Genomic DNA, 18,845 nt, shown 5'->3' with positions numbered 1-18,845 from the left:
CCAGTCAACAGTTATTGACTAAACAGCAAATGATCATTTATAAATATTCCAAGGCTTTCTTTTCACTCAATTAATATGCTCGGCATAAACATTATTAAACTAAATCAAACACACCAAATAGTTTGCTTCTTCTTTATTCTGCAGTACAATGTAAACAGTATAACACAAAAACATTATAAAAAAAAATACAAAAACATTCATATTTGGTTTCTCATTTCTCGTTATATAAAAAATAAACAGCACTTTAGAAGAATAAATAACAATAAATATTTCAATAAATATGCATCTTTGGAAAGTCCAGTTCAAGGTTGACTGAGGTGAAAGGGGATGTTTCTCCTCACTCCTTTAAGATGAGGGACAGAAACTCTGGGGAATACCAGAGAGGGTTTAGTTCCAGTAACACGGAGAAACACTTGGACGGGCCCTTATAGCTCAGATAAGTCATACGGTAGGAACATGAGGAATACTGTTGCATAGAATAAAGTCCCCTGAGAAATACTCCCAGAGTAATAAATATAGTTATACTCATAAATATCAAAATACGTCACAAAACTGAATCCAGTGGTAACAATTTCACACATTTGGGATTGGTTGTAGCTGCCTTAACACACGTGTGTGTGTGTGTGTGTGTGTGTTAGTGCCCTGCAGCCCTCAGGGCTCAATGCTCAGCCCTCCCTGTGCGAGCCATCCGTTTGTTTAGACGCCAGCAAGAGGAAGTCTCTGGTCAACTTGACCAGGTAGCGCTCCAGGTCTCTCAGGATGATGTAGCCCTCCAGGCGGCTGACCCACAGGGTCTGCTGGGGGGGGGCGGTGCTGGCGGGCGGGGTCGCTGAGCCGGTCAGTTTGGGGGGCGTGGTGGTGCTCACCGGGGAGACCTTGACAAATCTCATCTGGGAAACGGCACAGAAAGGTCAGTACGAGGAACTTGTTGTCGACGATGGCATTCAGTGAGGAAAGGGAGGTACATGGCCAGGTGAAACGGACGTCAACTGGACAAAGTGTGTGTGAGGGGGATGGTTGAGATGGAGTCAAGTTGTGGGGTGTAAATGTTTTGAAGTAGCCTACCTGGAAGTTGACTTGATTGACGAGGTCACTTATCTCCCTCTGAATTCGTGAAAAACTCTGAGGTAAGGTGGGTGGGTTCCTGCTCGTGGGCATTGATCCGTGGCCCATCATCATGCCTTCCTTCTCCATCTGCTTTCTCTTCCGGTCCAGGTGACTCCAGTAGGTGTTCAGATCCCGAGAAGCCCCAGCAAGTCGTTCCCAGTCCTGAACACACCAGAACACACACACACACGCACCCCCAGTTAGATTACTCGCGGAGCTTAAAAAGCGAAACAGATGTGCATTCCAACTCCACTGCCTTCCCGGCTCGCCGCTGCGTCGCCACACCGAGCATGCTCGCACCTTCTTTAGAAGCCAGCCGAGGAAGTTTGTGGACAGGGAGGGCAGGGAGCTCATCTCCAGGTTACGGTCTTCAAAGTGTCGGTCTCCCAGCTGCTGCTCTTTCTGATTGTAAAAAGAGGAAATGCCACAACAAGGTGAAGGATGGAAGAGTAGCGGTTGGAATATGGCACAAGCCTACTTCAATTCCTGCAAAAGTGTCTGTCTAGTCGGTTCACTTACATATCTCCGGAGAAGATGTTGAACGTGGGCGCGGATGCTCCTGGTGAAACTGAGGAAGTTTCGATAGGAAGACGCTCTCTGTTGGCCTGAAGGAGCTGCACAACTTGGGTACGCACAACTCAGAGAGAGAAGAAGAAGAGGGAAAAACAGAGTCCTCCACCACACAGCCATCTGGAAAAGAAAGCAAAACTTTGATTTACCGGTATGGCCCCAGAAGTGACCCGCTAGCCTTATCAAAGATGAGATAAAAACCTCTAAAGTTTGAACTTTGTTTGACTTGACTGTTAATTAAGCACAGAATTTGTATTTCACTTTTGGAATGAAATTGCCTTCGGAAAGAAACTGCCTTCAGAAAGGTTAACCTAAACAGAACTTTGACACGTTACATTAACCCTCGTGCTGCCTTCGGGTCACATGACCCAAAGGTTCATAACGAACCATTGTTGTGTTTACCCAATTTTACCCAATACAAAAACAAATAAAAATAATTTTCTTTTAACCATTCCAATGTGGGGGGTCTGAGACAGCCCGACAGTTAAAAGAAAATGCTTCACTTTGTTTTTGTATGAGGTAAATTTGTCGCAATACGACGGTGGGTCACAATGACTGATGGGTCAGAATGACCCGAAGATAACACAAGGGTTAAAGAAACACGTTGACCAATTCACAACTTTGCTAGACTTGAAAATAGACAAAGGTTCAATGAACTTTGCTACTTTACAATGAGGAAATCTGTTGAGTAAAATAACTTTGTATTACAGAGAAAGTTTGCCTTTAGATGAATTACTCTATATATTTATGTTTAAGTATGGACTTTATCATGTATATTGATGAGATGAATGTAAAGCAAGGATTAACAGTTGTGTTAAGTTATGTACAAGATTAACATCTTACAAGTAATGCATTATCACTGTAAACCGGAGCACTGGACATCACTGAATCACCAAACTACTCTACCTTAACCTTACCATTCTGGCCATTTTTATTCTTAAGTGTAATTATAGGCATGGTTTGCATTGCTCGGTTTGCAATGTTCAGTTGTTTATTACTAGGTACATCTTACACTAGGACTTTGTACAGCTCTCTATATATTTCTGTATTTATTTATATAAATAAACATTTGTACAGTTCGCTGGTTCATGCTATTCTTTAGCAGTAGGCCTAGTGTGCCGTCGGGTACCTGATATTAGTTACTATATTGTGTATCACCTGGGTTAAATTGTTTTGGGCATCCTCTGTGTATTACCTGTCACGTCTTTCCGTGGATGCGTTAAATTGTCGTGTACATTTTAACCCTGTGTATTAACCCGTACACAGCCTTTTGTATTTTTTTATTTTTTTTTATTATTATTATTTATTTTGTATTTTTTTTTCAATTTACTTTTTTATCTTACTTGCTCTGATTATAATAAATAATACTTAAATAGGCTACTTAGAACTTGAATTGTGGGCAAGTACACGATCAAAATAATTTGGATTGAGCCAAACATTAACCCTGAAGTGAACTCCGCAGGTAGTTTCTCTGTGCGACGCTAAACACTCCTCCAGTTCAGTTTATTATTAAGATAAGTATTGAGGAGACTTACCTTGTAGTCTTGAATTTGTTGTCTTTCTATAATTAAAGTGATAACTTGTGCTGCTTGCTGTACTACTGTAGGCTACTTATATGTGTAGCCTAGGTTTTCTCGCTTTCATTTTGGACGAGGTCTGGAATTTTATATGTGGTTTCCTTCGTCATGTTTTACGCTCCAAACTTTTCGAGGAAAATGTTTATTTTTTACTATTGCTTTGCTTCTTCGTTTCACGTATAAACTTAAAATAACACAACAAAAATTCGCTTTACGAATGGCATGACTTCAGTCAAAATTATGAACAATTGTATTTGAATTCAGAACTACATTTTGTAGCACCCTCTCTGAGATGGACGTTACTTTGGAGTTAAAACCAAGATGCAAAAATTAACTCTAACTACTTTAAACTATCATATCCATGTTGACTGTAACATGAGAATGCATTGTACAATATTAAACAGATCCATGCATTTACAACATAGGACTTGATGTAAAATAAAATACACTATATAGAGTACACTATAATTATGTTTTACAGGATTTTCTGTTAAATATTAACATTTGAAATAGTGTAATTGTAATAATCTCTATCTCAATATCAGATGCTTTTATTCAAAGGCTGTACAAGGAGAGCTGTGACTTCTTCCTCTGCAGTCAAATGCTCTAAAACGGAGCTGTATACATCCTCACAGAACATACATTCTGTTGACAAACACTATCAGCTTACCTGTAACAATATCAGACACCAGCACGTATTATGGTCTTAACTACTGAAAAAGGCCTGAATGTATCTGAAAATATGTCTATCACAGGTACTTGCATGTATACACACCTGCTGTAGAGAAACTGACATGGGAAAGATAAATTACTGATCTTTGCTCCTCCGCAGGTTCATAGGCTTGCATTATTGATTAAACTTAGGTACAAAGGTGAACGAAAAATGCTCACAAACCAGCAGCACCTGTAAATAGGGCGTATTGGAGTTTTCTGTTTCTGCTATATACGTTAACATTGCATATTATTTATTTATCAGACGCTTTTATCCAGAAGCATCTGTACAAGTATCTCTGCAGTGTTTCACCATTTCAAGAATTTAATGTGGGCGCAATTTTTTTGTTGTTGAAGTGTCTCGTGGCCGATGATAAATCATACTTCTTAGTAAACATTCTCTTTCTTTCGAACCAGCCCGTCAGACAGAATGGTCTCTACCCATCTTTCACAAGAGATCGAGACCCAACACATCCTCAACTCATCTCTGCACCATGTAACTTCCCTTCTTTCTCTCTCTCTCTCTTTCTCTCTCTCTCTCTCTCTCTCTCTCTCTCTCTCTCTCTCTCTCTCTCTCTCTCTCTCTCTCTCTTTTTCACTCTGAATCTATCCCCCTTTCTCTCACACACATACCATCTCTCTCTCTCTCTCTCTCTCTCTCTCTCTCTCTCTCTCTCTCGCTCGCTCTCTCTCTCGCTCTCTCTCTCGGTTCCAAATTCGAGGGAGACTTGAGTCATAAAGTGTTTAACTGTTGCAAAAGCAGGGCATTTGTCATGGTTCTTTGCTTGTAGGTTTCAACATGACAAAAGAGGAATTACGCTTGAAACATTAAACATTTAAATATGTGGTGATCCCCCATCATGACTGGGCACTAAGGTAAAACAGTCCTGGGGAATGCCTTGCCCATCCCAAGTTATCAACATCTCTATTGCCACCTCTGTTCCAATGTACATGCATTGCCACAAACTTGATTTTAACAAATGGAGTATCTGAAAAATCAAGAAAAATTTGCAGCAAAGTGTCCAAGTATTTTCAAAATGTACACGTGTAAGTTTGCTTGGAGTAACCCATTCTATGCCAGCCTAGACTTTTTATTTTTTCCCGCTAGTGTGTGTGTGTGTGTGCACGCGTGCGTGCGTGCGTGTGAAATGGGAGCGGAAAAGGTGGACTGTTAAGTGTGACTGTGTCTTTACCATGGTTGGACGGACAGTTACTCACTTCCCTCGTGAGTTTCATGGGGGTTCAGCAGGGGAGTGGAAATGTGCATGCGTGTCCATTTGGTGGTCATGGTTGGGGAATGTGTGTGCGTTTAGCGTGGGTAGAGGTCCCAATCTGTCACATACTACCCTTTTCGAATCAAACACGTGACACTTCAGATGGGCGTCATGACGATTTCTCGTATTGAAGAAGACAGGCTAGCCGATGAAGAACTTCAGATGCTCAATCAAAGTATAGAGATTGAGATTCTTAGTAGGGAACTCAGATCATTTGACAATCACTGCATCGTGAACACACCTGAACAGAATGACTCAGACTGTAGGATATATAAAAGTATTTAAACTTATCAATTAAACATTTAGTCATTTAGCAGACGTTCTTATCCAGAGCGACTTACAGTAAGTACAGGGGCATTCTCCCGAGGCAAGTAGGGTGAAGTGCCTTGCCCAAGGACACAACGTCATTTTTTGGGGGGCACGGCCGGCAACCTTCAGATTACTAGCCCGATTCCCTAACCGCTCAGCCACCTGACTCCCTACAAATACATATCTGGTTTCGAATATATCATAAGGTTTCACTCCTTTTTTTTACAAACTTCCTTCCCACCGTTCCGGTTTGCAAAGTCAGCATGACCCTGACCAAGCCTTCTGTCTGCACACTCCCACATATAGCCTCACACCCACACACACAAACTCTTCTCATTTTCAGTATGTATTTATGTATGCGTGTACTTATTTGTGCATTTCCTGTCATGACGTGGACCAAGTTGTTGACTGCAAGATACACACAACCTGCCTTTAGTTACAGTAAAACATGTTACCGTTTTGATGAAATATGGCTCTCAATCCACTAGGGGGAGGTCAAGAATCATTTTCAGTTATCTTTTTTCTCAATTGCTAAAACCCACTTCATGAAACCTTCACCCATTTTCTCAAAACTTTTAAACAAGGAACCAAATCTTCAAACTACATTTACAAAACCTATGACCTATAAAAACACTGACCTCCAAACCATTTCATCTGTGCGAAAAATCAATTATTTCTGATCATACACACAGTCATCAATCCATAAAGAATGCGGGGAGTCAGATGGCTGAGTGGTGAGGGAATCGGGCTAGTAATCAGAAGGTTGCTAGTTCGATTCCCGGCTATGCCAACCAAATGACGTTGTGTCCTTGGGCAAGGCACTTCACCCTACCTGCCTCGGGGGGAATGTCCCTGTACTTACTGTAAGTCGCTCTGGATAAGAGCGTCTGCTAAATGACTAAATGTAAATGTATAAACCGTTTGGAGTATTCATTAGACACAAAAACTGCAACAACTAAAAATGAAGAACATGACATCCAGAACATATAGTTACAGAACCATATGTTTATTGTACATAGTGAACACATTTTGCAATACAGTATAATAATCACAATGTATTACTGTGAATGAATTGCACACTGTAAGTATTGTAAGTGATAAAGTATCAAATGTTTTTTATATTCTGCTTGCATTAAAATACAATAGTCCAACTACAAAACCCCAAACAACAGAGAAAACTCAAAATGAAAAGCATATCACAGTAAACTCTAAAATGTTGTGCAGGGAGAGGGAGAGGGAGAGAGAGAGAGGTTTCCCATCTACAATCAGTCTGAGGGCAGAGTATGGTAGAGCACATTCAACTTCTTTCACAAACATTTAATTTCACTTTTGGGAGAATTTCCAATGTGTTGGCTATCATCCACACCTGTTTCAAATGAATGGGTTGTTATTCATTCCAGCAGGAGTCTGATAACGACCCATTCATTTCAATCAGGTGTGTTGGAAGAGGGAAACATCTAAAACATGCAGGGCAGGTGGTCCCGAGGACCAGGATTGCGAGAGACCGATCTAGGGTGCGATGCATTCCACATTAATCGTAGCCATCTTAAGGAAAGTAGGTCAGTCTGAATCGCCAAATTGGCATGTGACACTGCTGGGTTTAGGGGGCAAGTGGAGACAGCTGAATCGCATTGTACTTGTTGTGACAATAAAGTAATGTCTGACCTGGCTTGTGCAATTGATGTCAAATCACCAGGGGCTTTGTGTTTGGTTTGGACTGCACCCTTTAAGGCTTCCAACGGGTTCCAGAAGAACATGGCCTTCACGCCTTTCAGCTATTGAAGTTGTACGACTTCTCGTTGGATAAGATAAGAATCAGAAAATCTCATTCAGGTGAGCTAAATAAGGATCGTCACGTCACGTGCTTGAGGAGCTACTTTGAAATGTGTCGTGTTTCTGTCTACGCCAGTCATAAGAATGATATGTGATAGCATTTCCTATGTGCAATTAAGTGACAGGACAGGGGACACATGAGGCCAAATTGATGAGAAGAGTCCGGAATGATCGCTCGAGGTGGACGACCCAGCCAGAGCGACAACAACACATCTTTGTTTCAACAGATGGTGTTTGTCATTCTCCTGGGGAGAGCACCTGTCTGTCCTACCAGGCTTGCCTCGCTTTCCTTAAACAACACGAACACTTACAACAATCGGAGAACCGCGTGCCCCTATAAAAGCCTCCCGAGAGCCTCCCTTCTCACTACCGACTGGATGCCCCTCTGAGTCGTACCGTACCTGCCTCCTCAGATTCTCTTTTCTTCGGATCTTCATCTTCATCATTCCAAGACACAATGCATGCCGCCACTGCCCTCTTTATCTGGACGTGTCTGGGGGTCACTGTCCTCGCCAGCCAACACAGGGAGCCATGCCGTAAGCACCCGGCTGATCACTGGCATAGCCAACTGCGACAGTTGATATTTGCAACTCATAGTGTTGCTTGTTGACGGGCCACAAACAATGTGTGTGTGTTTTGTATCCTGAGAATCAAGTTAAATGCTGAGATGAATCTTGAGTGAGAGAGAAGTCGGGGGATTTAGGTATCTAATGTTGTTGTAAAGTAGGTTTCAATTGTTTGAATATGCCTTCTTGACTCTTTTTTTTGTATCTTAGAGTCCCCTAATCTGACAGGGATCCTATCAGTGGTAAGTAAAACGATTAGCCTTTTCTGTCCTCTGGAATAATGTTAAGCGGCACATCAATATATCATTTGGCTCTGTTCTTTCTCATACTTCCTTCTCCTCTCTTTCAATTCCTCTCTCTCTCTCTATCTCTATCTCTATCTATCATGTACAGATGAACTTTAAAGGTGAACACAAGGGAACAGGACACTACATCTACGACCACGAGGCGAACAAGCTGCGTTTGACGATGAACGAGACCTACAACGTCAACAACACCCTGAATGTGGATCTTCTGATGCTGTTCGAAGAGGTAAAATCGTTTGGGCGCCGACTGAATAAGGTTTAACGGTTGAATATACACGTATGCTTTGAGAATGAGAGTGCAGGATGCTTCAGAAGGCCTAACGACACATGGGGGGGGGGGGGGCACTCTGAGTCTCGTCATCGTAATTTACACCACCATTCTCTGCCCTTTTGTTTTGGTAGGGGGTCTTCTACGAGATCGACATCAAGAATCAAACCTGTGCCAAAAAGTCTCTGCTGGCAGCCTCTCATGTTTTGGAACTCCCACCCGATGCCAAGTTTAACGGCAATTTTGTTCTGGGAAGTATGTCGATGCCAGGGGAGGGGGTTAAGATTAATGTATGGACAGGAGTGGTACCTGTAGAAAAAGGTGAGTCACAGTTCTGTTCTGGTTATGAATGCCAATCTTACTCGTGACTTGAGACAATACGTTTGAGTAAAGCCTCTGTTGATGTACAATGTAGCAATGGTATGAGGTCTGTCTTTCTTCTGATTCAGGACATTATCTTGTGTCTACATCTGCGAAAAGTTGCTTGCCTTTGAGTGCCGTTTTCTTCAGTGACTCCACAAGTCTCATCTTCAGGTAGCTGCTTTTGTCCAATAAAGCATTTAACACTTGTGGACATTACACTTTGTTGTATTTATAGAAGAATTCCTTTTTTGGGGGGGATTATTTTTTTTTGACTTTGCTTGGAAAACGCCCGAATTCCCTACGGCATACCTGCATTCGTGACATTTGTGCTTCTCTCTCACAGCAACATGCAAATTGAAACTGAAATCAAGGAGCCTGAAGTCTTCCTGCTCCCAGCGCTCTGTGAGGGGATGGAGCTCGAGGGGACCTTGGACAGCTTCTTCGCTCTGTTTGACTAAAGAAGTGAGCGACGCCCTCAAGCGCGAGGCCAGCCGAAACACTTGATGTCTCCTTTACTTTCATGATCGTGTTTTGAGTGTTTGGCATGGTCTCTTTAGTTAGACGACACTCTATCATTGTATGTTAGTCCCCCCTGTGAAGAGACGGCATTGGGAAAGATTGCGTGGGAGGGGATTTTCGTGTCCGTGCTTACACGGGGTTAAGGCACCATAACTTTTGCACTCAGATTTTGTTTCCTAAAACACTAACAATGGTTGGCTGGTAGATCAAAGGGGCTACGCTTACAATGTCTATATGAATAAGCAAAGAAATAATAAAATGATTAAGCTTTGTCCGCTGTTTTGTTGTTTATTTCAAGTGAACTCAGATTGTGTTTCATCCAGCTTTGGAGAAAAGAGAAAGGGCTCTTTTTGTTTTTTCTCTCTCTCTCTCGCTCTCTCTCTCTCTCTCGCTCTCTCTCTCTCTCTCTCTCTCTCTCTCTCTCTCTCTCTCTCTCTCTGTCTTTCTGACACACACACACACTTATTATGTCTCTCAGCCTAATCACAGGAATTTAAATAGCCACGGCCTTTTTGTGTTATGAATCAGCCATGCTCTTGGTTTCAAACAATGGTCAGACAACATTCGTTAGAGTGGGGGAGTGTTGAAATTAGTAAAAAGCCTATACTTCATGTAGCCTTCCCTCAGAAACCGTATTGCACCTGACATGAGATGGGGAAGCAAATGCTCGACTTCAGGTCAAGTATATATATATATATATATATATATATATATACTACTTATACTGTGCTAAGCAGGCAGGGAACAACCCTCGCTTTCAGCAGTGGAACTAAAATAAACCAGTAGCTGTCCATGGTGCTGCAGCTGTTTTTCGGTCAACTACTTAAACATGCTAGGACTTGCATTGGCCTCAAGGACAGTTTTGCTAGGTAACAGTTTTGCTAGGTCGATTTAGACGTTGTGGGTTGCAACATGACGCTACGGAGAGTGACATCGTGGGACAAATAGGTCTTAGTGACTGTCTGTGCGCTCCAATTTACTAACAGTCTTGGCATTCAGGCTGTTCTCATCGAGCCATGTCACGTGTCCCCGGTATTATTGGCAGTAGGTTAGGCTGGCTACCACAACAAGAACATAACGGGACATGAGTCAGAGGCTGGGTGGTAGACTTTCATCAAGAACAGTTTTATCTTATTGTAATAGTAATTACATAGTGGTAGTAGTAATCGTAGTAATTCAAGTAATTAATTCTCATTTATTTAGCTAAACTGGATAATGTGCGGTCAAAAACCATGGAAACGTCGCTATTAGATCCTTTACAAATGCCTCTATAATTAAGCTGTAGCCTGCTGAGGGGTTCTATAGCCATGGCGATTGCACACTTAGCTACTGAGTACGTTTTTTCTGATTTTTTATTAAAAGACCCAACAGAGTCGAAGTACAAAGGGGTGCGCTTGGAGCTGGCAGCGGACAAAATAGTAACGTTCATCGGGGTTGGTCTCCCTTTGTTACTAATATCTCTTGCATTTGCTCAGGAAGTATCTGTAGGTAAGTTTCATGTAGCCTTCTAAGGCTGTCACAACAAGAAAAACATATGCATTTTGAGATGCATATATGACTAAATGTTGTCGTCAAAACAAACAGCCAAATAAGGATTTCGTGGGCGGTGTCCTTTGTTGCAGTCAATGCTGGCCTCATGCATCACATGCGAATATGAATGAGCTTTGTAGCCTTCAAACTGCTTGTGTTTTTTGGTGAATTTTCGCGTTTAAGCGACGATAACACGGTCAATTCGATTTATTTAGGACACAGGCCATGTTGCAGATCTTCAAAGCAACAGTTTGCGACCAACTACTCCACGCCCTTCTTTCTCTGTACTGCCAAGTCCTTGTTTACGTTGAACAAGTGTTTACGCGCGTCCTTATGCCTATTTATTCTCTTATCTTATCATGTTCAGCAGATGCGATATGAAGTCTAGTGCAGTGGCGGTTCTACATTGAATTACACCCAGGGCGAGACGCCCTTCGCGCCCCCCCCCCCCCCCCCCCCATTGAAATCAAAAGGCTGTTGTGGTAAGACAGCTAAAACAGCCAAACATAATAGGAGGGTTACATAAACATGCCCTTACACGCTAAATGTCTGTTATTACATGCTATATTAATATAACTTTTAGGGAGGAACACTTTTAGTTATGACGTTAAACTATGCTTTGTCACGAAATATAGTTGTAGCAAATAGCAAATGTTCGTCTTTGAAACTACCTACAGATTTGAAAATTCCGTTGGCTAATTACAGGGCCTAACCTAAATAATGAACATAAATAATAACTTAACTTGTAACAGTTTTGTTGCAAAGCACACTATTATGGTGAAATGTTATCTCGTGTTTGTTGAGCTAAAACCGAAATATTGTTGTTGCATAGCAAGCATCATAGCAAAAAGGCTAACCAACGTAAGAATTAGCCTATACCCATTTTTTTTAATTCGCCATTTCACACAATTAAAAAAAACAAAAATGTGCAGGAACTTTAGGCCTATATTTATAATATTATGAATTGTCCGTTCCATTTGGGAGACCCAGTCAGATGAGCTGTCTGTCCCTCCCCTTTTTTCACACAGCTTCTGTGCAGGCACCGTCTCAGCAAGCAGGGGTGCCTGCAGCTGCCTGAAGGGGGCGCCAATTTGCCAATTCCCCACACAGTGAAATGATAGAAAACGCCCGTGCCTAAAACCGCCCCTGGTCTAGTGTGTCATGACAGTTGGTGCTATGCAGTAGATTGGGAGCTGTCTAGCCAGCAACATGTCACAACGTATGGACACAATTGTCACACAATATAATTCGGAGTAAAATTGGACTTAGTAGCCCAAAGCCCTTAATAAGATACGGTCAGAGGTTAGACTACATAACTGGAAGCAAAGAGATGTTAAACTGTAGGTTAATGTCACAGCTTCTTTGACAATCCCTCAGTTTGATTGTGATGGTTTTTTTTTATTAAGAAAGCTAAACTCATTCTTCTGTCTTTGTCTTAGGTACCCAGATCAGCTGTTTTGCCCCTACCGGTTTCTCCATGCGGCAGGCCATCTATGTTGACTCCTATTGCTGGGCGGCAGTGCAACAACAGCAGCCTGATGTTGATGAGGCGCGGAGTGCGCCCCTATGGCTGCATAAGGTACTGCAGACAATACCAGCACAGAGCGGTGGTCTGAGTGATTTGTTAGAGTGGCCCACGAGGTGCTAGGGAATCATATTTACTGATAATCAGCCAGCCATTGTTCAGTGTTCTCATACTGACATTTGTTTCACCATAGGACCTATAGGAGCCTTAAACTATATGAATAAGGCCTACTTAGTCAAAAGGGTCAGGACTTGTCCTGGCAGTGGTAAGTGCTGCAATTTCACAAACCACACGTCAAGAAGAGCTCTCCAGAGTGTTCCATGATGAAAATGAGCCAGCTCCATATTCAGGATCAATCAACCCATAATTCACCATCCGAAGTGGCCAAATTGTCAGGGCATTGTGAAATCAACAATCGTATACAACGACAAGAAAGAAACAGCCTTTTCATGTACTTTGGGAAAGATAAAACAGTTCTAAAAGAAATAACCATCCCTAACAGAGATCTCTCTCTCTCTCTCTCTCTCTCTCTCTCTCTCTCTCTCTCTCTCTCTCTCTCTCTCTCTCTCTCTCTCTCTCTCTCTCTCTCTCTCTCTGATTCCCCAGTTCTTCCCCTACATCCTGCTGTTAGTGGCCATCCTCATGTACATCCCTGCCTTGTTCTGGCGCTTCACAGCGGCGCCCCACCTGTCCTCGGACCTCAACTTCATCATGGAGGAGCTGGACCGCTCCTACAACCGCGCCATCACGCTGGCCAAGAACCTGGCTGCGTTAGACTCCAAAGACGTGGCGGAAACCTCCCACAGGTAGGCACTCTGCACAAGATGACTTCAGCATGCCTTTGTGTCAGGAATAGGCTCTGCCGACTGTTGAACACTCTGGTTGTTTCGTCCATTGTGGTATGAAATTGAGTGTATGCTTAAGGCAGAGATAGAGCTAGCGCATTCGATTTCTCTTACTAATGGAGTAAATGACGGCAGGGAAATAGCTTGAACACAGCTTGAATGCCCTTTGAACAAAAGCCATGTCTCGAATAAAAAGTATTCTCACTGGCAGATAGCCACAAACAGTGCAAAGTGGTGTTACGGCTGTAACACCACAATGCTGTTGATGCAAGGAACGAAAGATTTGTTGTAACAAAAAGAGGAGACCAGAACAAATGAAACTATTATATTTATGAACCCAGTTGAAGTTGACACAATGGTGGTCTTAAGAAAAAGACCAACATAACACTTTGAACAGAAGGCACTTTGAATGACCTGAGATCCCCTACACACATGCTCGATACAGACACTTTCCTCCCATCACTTGTTTAGTCGTATTTTAAATGTTTTGAACGTACGCGTTTTACTATGTAGCACAGTGGGCCTGTGAGGCATGACATTTCCTCATGCTTCATGTCTGAACACGTAACGTGCTGCTTATGATAAAATGACCCAAATAAACTAAACTTGAATTTGAAATGTGGGAAAACAAGCATACCTATGACCTGTCCTTCTTTCTAGGTTTTTTTCAGAACGTCTGAAGTGCTGTAACATATAGCCTGATACACATACCTATACCTATATACATAAACTGTGTGTTGTGTGTGCCATATCAGTGCCTTGGACCTGACAGAGGGCTGCTTTAAGTATCCTCTGGTGGAGCAGTATCTGAAGACCAAGCGTTCCTCCCGCCGCCTGGTGGTCAAGTACCTGGCATGCCGGGGGTTCACCCTGCTCACCCTCCTGCTGGCCTGCCTCTACCTCGGGTACTACATCCGCCTGGCCTCCCTCACCGACGAGTTTGCCTGTGACGTGCGATCGGGCCTGCTGAGGAACGACAGCGCCGTCCCGGCGGCGGTGCAGTGTAAGCTGGTGGCGGTGGGGGTCTTCCGACTGCTCAGCTACATCAACCTGGCCGTCTACGTCCTCCTGGTGCCCCTGGTGGCGTTCGCCTCCGTGGGCCCCGCCCGCCAGAGCTCCCGTTTCCTCCGGCCCTACGAGATGCTGCCGGCGTTCGGCGACCTGGACCTGGCCACGCCGTTCTACAACGACCTCAGCGTCTACCTGCTGTTCCTCGAGGAGAACCTGAGCGAGCTCAAGTCCTTCAAGTGTCTGCAGGTGGGTCGCGCGGCGTGACCACGTCGACGTTGTGGATGTTGTCGCGCGGCTGCGCGAGAACAGTGCGTGTTGGAGCGGTGGTTAGGGGTGTGTCTGATTCGCTGTGCGGGGACGTTCCAGGTGCTGGAGCTGCTGAGAGAGGGGGGCGGGGAGGCCTTCGACACCATGTGTCTGCTGCGCGCGCTGGGCCAGGTGAAGACGGATGTGTCGGACGGTACGAAACTGCACATCGTTAAGGATGGCGCAGATGTGGTGAGGCCCGGGGAGGAAAACAGCTCGACTGAGCTTAAAGGTAAATCAAAAATGAACCTCGATGAGCCCAGTACAAAATGGCTCCATTGTTGTGTGAGTTTTTGTGTGACGTCGTTTCGTGTTGGATAATCCTTTCTTCTCTGGCAGATGCATCTACCTTGCTTCTGGATGACGATGTGAAGAAATCTAAGGACCAAGGCTGCTGTGATGTGAAAAAAGAAGTACGACAGAGAGTTCTTTGAAGCGTCTGTGTGATTCATTATTACAAATGGACAGAAAAAGTTAAATGGGTCCAGTCAATAGCTTGTATCGATTTTTTAAAGCTACTGTTTTCAGGAACTTAAAAGAGCACTTAGTCTGTTTTTCTTCTCCCTTTGAAATGTAAGCCATATGCAATGACTGAGAGCTCAAAGCTTCTTTTATTCCGTAGCCCTTGGGCCTTCAGCCAGCTTTTATTCAGGTATGCTGTAAAAGTTCTGAAGGTGTTTTCATTCACGGTCGAACTGTAAGCTTGCATGTGTGTACTTCTACTTTTTTAAACAAGTTATATTGTTTGACAGTACAAGTGCTGTTTCATAACAGATCAAATAAAGACATATTCCTAGTTCAGCACCCAGGTTAGGTTGTATGTGAGGCATTTAGAGCTACTGTGTTCCCCTCACAACTCACCAATTGTGTAAAAAAAAAAAATCTGTTTATTATCTGCATAATTATTGTTCAGACTGTAGCCTGAATAATAGTTGTTGTTGATAATGACATGTATCATAGCAGTTTTCCGCAGCTATAGAGATCCTGCTGTGATGACATGAAATGATTATCCAGGTTTTAGGATACAATTGTAATGCAAATGAAGGTTGGGGCTCACATCTTAAACATGCATACGGTTTACATATTCAAGCAAAATACAGAACACTAAGTTTATGCAATAATGCATTTGTTCAGGATGATGTTAATACTAAACATAGCTTCTCTATCCTACTTTAAACCTTTCAAATACATTTTCAACAAGCAACTGGTGTCAAAATGTTTTGTTCACATCCAGTTATAAAATAATACACATGAATGTGATATACAGTACATTTATATCTACCAGAGAAACTCTCTTCGACCCTTTTTTATAGAGGAAAGGGTGTCTGTTTTGATGCGTATTTACAGCCCTCAATGTCTGACAACTTCAAGTTGAAACATTTGTACAGAAACAGCATACATCATACTCAACTACACCATTAGAAGGTATTCTACAGCTATTATAATAGAACTTTCAAGTTCCTCCAAAGGAAACAAATATCCCCAAAAAATGGTTTGAGTAATGGGTTAGCTCTGATTGTGGCATTAGATCAAATGTATCTGGATAGTTGGTATTGGTCATGTGACCTTATTACTAATCAATGTAAAACAATTGCCAGGTGTGTTTCACAAATGATGGATTGATTATGAGCAATTGTGACTGTCCACATCCATCATTCAGGTTGAGAGGGTTAGCTCTGTGGTTTGAGTCCATGACTCCTGGTCAAGGCCGGATTAACAATTTTCTGTGCCCTGGGCAACAAGGCTCAAGACACAAGTAAAAAAAGTGGGCTTTTCTTAAAGATAAATTTGAATTCCGAAAGGGAAAAGCAGTGAGTCCCTGGTAGCCTAGTGGTTAAGCATGTGTGCCATGCAGGCTGCTCATCTGGGTTTGAATCTGGCTGGAGGAAGCTGTTTGAGGTGAATACCCTGATTCCTTTCTGTCATGTAAAAGCACAATAGTATGTCTTTAATGATTGGCGTTTTGAAACATTGCATGTGAACACTGCATTATACAAAAGAAAATATAGACAACTTGTACATATTGCCATTTATTAAAGACTACCATTCAGTCAAGGTCAACTATTGCAAAATAATGTTGCTGGACCAGGGCTGAACGGTCTAGCAGGCATATGGTTATGAGAAAGAGATGTTCAAGCGCTGCTGGATCTGGCCTCTGCAGAACGGACAAGATTGCAGCTTGCTGGAACACTCCTGACACACCAGGCGTCCACAGGGGATGAGGACCACGTGGACCCACTCGTCCAGACACACCTTACAGGTCCACTCCCACTTCAGACGCTGTAGCTCCTCTTGGTCTTGGATGGTTCGTCCCCCTGCAGGGGAACATAGAAATGGGACTGAATGAAGCAATTAGTGGTCATGTCTGGGACCCACAGTGAGGTTGGGGTAATCGGCACAGGACCCCCCCCCCCCACACACACACACACACTACTCTGATGTACTATTTTTGTGAATATGTGTTTGTTAATTTTGGTTGTTTTGTTCATTCATAATGTCAAACATAATATTTTTTGTAAGGCAAATAGGGTTGCAATTGTTGAGGCTCAAACAGGCACTTCGGGCAGCTAAGGGGTCCTTTCTTTTTGGAAAACGGAGCGGGAGCAAGTGCTCGTGGGGGGATACAGAGTAGAGATCTGAGAGAGCGATGATAGGTAGCCACGCTGAGGAGCTAGCATGTACCCCTGTATGTTATGACGACAAATCAAAAGTATAAAACATCTGCATGCCTGGAAGACATTGTGTCCCAAGTGTGCAACACATGGGTTGATGAATTCCATAGCCACTGTGACAAAAATGGTGTTTGCTGTAGTCTTCATATTTAATCATGTAGTGGAGTCAGGTGGCTGAGCGGTTAGGGAGTCGGGCTAGTAATCTGAAGGTTGCCAGTTCGATTCCCGGCCATGCCAAATGACGTTGTGTCCTTGGGCAAGGCACTTCACCCTACTTGCCTCGGGGGGAATGTCCCTGTACTTACTGTAAGTCGCTCTGGATAAGAGCGTCTGCTAAATGTAAATGTAAGGAATAACCCTCTAATGCTGTCCCCCAGTGCCCCCCCAAAGGCCAGAAATATGACCTCTGTAGGGTTTATATTGGCCAAACAACCCAAAAAATGCCCCTTGATCTAATGGAAGATAGAAACCAGACAGTGTATTAATATCAACCAATTATGCTAGAATTGCAGTTATTTTATTAAAATCAGAGCAAGAATGTTCAAAGTAAAGTTAAATGAAATGTATATTTAATAACATTGCAAATGAATGACAACAATCAGCACAAACTTGTAACAGAATGAAGGTTTTACATTTTATCTACCATGATTATTGTAAATTGGAGAGAGAAAGAGTAAGAGGACAAGAAGGAACTGAAGGAGCCTGCGTTCCCTTTTATACACGTAGCAGTGAGACAGACCACAGACCTCTGGAACTGCAGTAACCAATGTGCAGTGTTGGCATAATTCATAATACTTACCCTAGTATCCTGACTCCTCTTGTATTGACCAACCACCCTTGAACTCCCAATAAACCAAATCAATAATTAATCAACCAACTGATCAAGTAACCAACAAATGTCTCTGAACTATTAAGAATCAACCAACCATGACCCCTCAACAAACTAAACAACCAATCAAAAAGCTGACCCACCAATCAACCAAACAAACACTCCTACTAACCTACCTACTTAACACCTAACCAATTAACCAACCTAACACCATTACCCACCAGGCAGCAAAGCAAGCAACCAACCAACAGACAAATCATGTGGACAACCAGGATTTATCTTTATTATATACAATCTTAATTACATACATATGAAATCATGGCATCATGTGACTTGACAGTAGTACACCAGTGACTGATCCATTGAAGTATCATGGTTTCTAAAAGAGTAAAATATGCAACATATTTTATTTCAGTGTCATCCAAGCACTGTCGTGTGTTGGATGGATTTGATAAGAATTAGGGAACAAGTCAAACCAAAACAGGAAAAAAAAAAAAAACTTATTGTGGTTGATGTTTTAGGTTTCTCGACAGTTCGAAAAGGATTTAATAGTGACGACCAGCCTTTCCTTATCAGCAATAATTAGGATAAAAGTGCATGAGACTTGTTGAACAGTGGAGACAAAGAGAAAAAAAGTGAGAGGAAAAGGGAAAGAGAGCAGGGTTCAAGTAGAAGGCAGCAGTGTATAACAAACAACAACAAACAAATAAATGGACCTCAGAGAT

The 18,845-nt window shown here is 42.7% G+C and overlaps 3 protein-coding genes across 3 annotated transcripts; 2 read left to right on the top strand and 1 right to left on the bottom strand.

The window, feature by feature from the left end:
* Positions 1-124: 124 nt before the first annotated feature.
* LOC134013771 (uncharacterized) lies at positions 125-3,387 on the bottom strand. Its single transcript, XM_062453481.1, has 5 exons — positions 3,213-3,387; positions 1,627-1,797; positions 1,408-1,509; positions 1,066-1,269; positions 125-890 (listed from the first exon to the last, which is right to left on the bottom strand). The coding sequence occupies exons 2-5, from the start codon at positions 1,795-1,797 to the stop codon at positions 666-668; spliced, it is 702 nt and encodes a 233-aa protein (XP_062309465.1). The 5' UTR covers positions 3,213-3,387; the 3' UTR covers positions 125-665.
* Positions 3,388-7,732: 4,345 nt separating this feature from the next.
* Positions 7,733-9,673, top strand: epd (ependymin). Its single transcript, XM_062453493.1, has 6 exons — positions 7,733-7,917; positions 8,158-8,189; positions 8,341-8,478; positions 8,655-8,841; positions 8,970-9,054; positions 9,227-9,673. The coding sequence occupies exons 1-6, from the start codon at positions 7,839-7,841 to the stop codon at positions 9,339-9,341; spliced, it is 636 nt and encodes a 211-aa protein (XP_062309477.1). The 5' UTR covers positions 7,733-7,838; the 3' UTR covers positions 9,342-9,673.
* A 782-nt stretch (positions 9,674-10,455) lies between these two features.
* panx1b (pannexin 1b) lies at positions 10,456-15,423 on the top strand. The gene is made up of 6 exons (XM_062453404.1): positions 10,456-10,890; positions 12,372-12,511; positions 13,064-13,263; positions 14,058-14,559; positions 14,680-14,851; positions 14,959-15,423. The coding sequence occupies exons 1-6, from the start codon at positions 10,710-10,712 to the stop codon at positions 15,051-15,053; spliced, it is 1,290 nt and encodes a 429-aa protein (XP_062309388.1). The 5' UTR covers positions 10,456-10,709; the 3' UTR covers positions 15,054-15,423.
* The last annotated feature ends 3,422 nt before the right edge of the window (positions 15,424-18,845 follow it).

Source organism: Osmerus eperlanus, chromosome 27, assembly GCF_963692335.1.
Source record: "Osmerus eperlanus chromosome 27, fOsmEpe2.1, whole genome shotgun sequence".
Lineage (NCBI taxonomy): Eukaryota > Metazoa > Chordata > Actinopteri > Osmeriformes > Osmeridae > Osmerus > Osmerus eperlanus.
The sequence above is the reverse complement of the archived record's forward strand: the minus strand, read 5'-3'. Positions and strand labels throughout refer to the sequence as shown.

What these genes read in the sequence shown, in the direction of transcription:
- LOC134013771 (XM_062453481.1), bottom strand. Translation starts at nt 1,797, where the DNA reads ATGGCTGTGTGGTGGAGGACTCTGTTTTTCCCTCTTCTTCTTCTCTCT. An exon ending in TCGGCTGGCTTCTAAAGAAG is followed by an intron (nt 1,270 to 1,407) that starts GTGCGAGCATGC and finishes TGGTGTGTTCAG; the next exon opens with GACTGGGAACGACTTGCTGG. An exon ending in TCAATCAAGTCAACTTCCAG is followed by an intron (nt 891 to 1,065) that starts GTAGGCTACTTC and finishes GCCGTTTCCCAG; the next exon opens with ATGAGATTTGTCAAGGTCTC.
- epd (XM_062453493.1), top strand. Translation starts at nt 7,839, where the DNA reads ATGCATGCCGCCACTGCCCTCTTTATCTGGACGTGTCTGGGGGTCACT. An exon ending in CCAACACAGGGAGCCATGCC is followed by an intron (nt 7,918 to 8,157) that starts GTAAGCACCCGG and finishes TTTGTATCTTAG; the next exon opens with AGTCCCCTAATCTGACAGGG. An exon ending in AGTGGTACCTGTAGAAAAAG is followed by an intron (nt 8,842 to 8,969) that starts GTGAGTCACAGT and finishes CTTCTGATTCAG; the next exon opens with GACATTATCTTGTGTCTACA.
- panx1b (XM_062453404.1), top strand. Translation starts at nt 10,710, where the DNA reads ATGGCGATTGCACACTTAGCTACTGAGTACGTTTTTTCTGATTTTTTA. An exon ending in TGCTCAGGAAGTATCTGTAG is followed by an intron (nt 10,891 to 12,371) that starts GTAAGTTTCATG and finishes TCTTTGTCTTAG; the next exon opens with GTACCCAGATCAGCTGTTTT. An exon ending in AGTCCTTCAAGTGTCTGCAG is followed by an intron (nt 14,560 to 14,679) that starts GTGGGTCGCGCG and finishes GGGACGTTCCAG; the next exon opens with GTGCTGGAGCTGCTGAGAGA.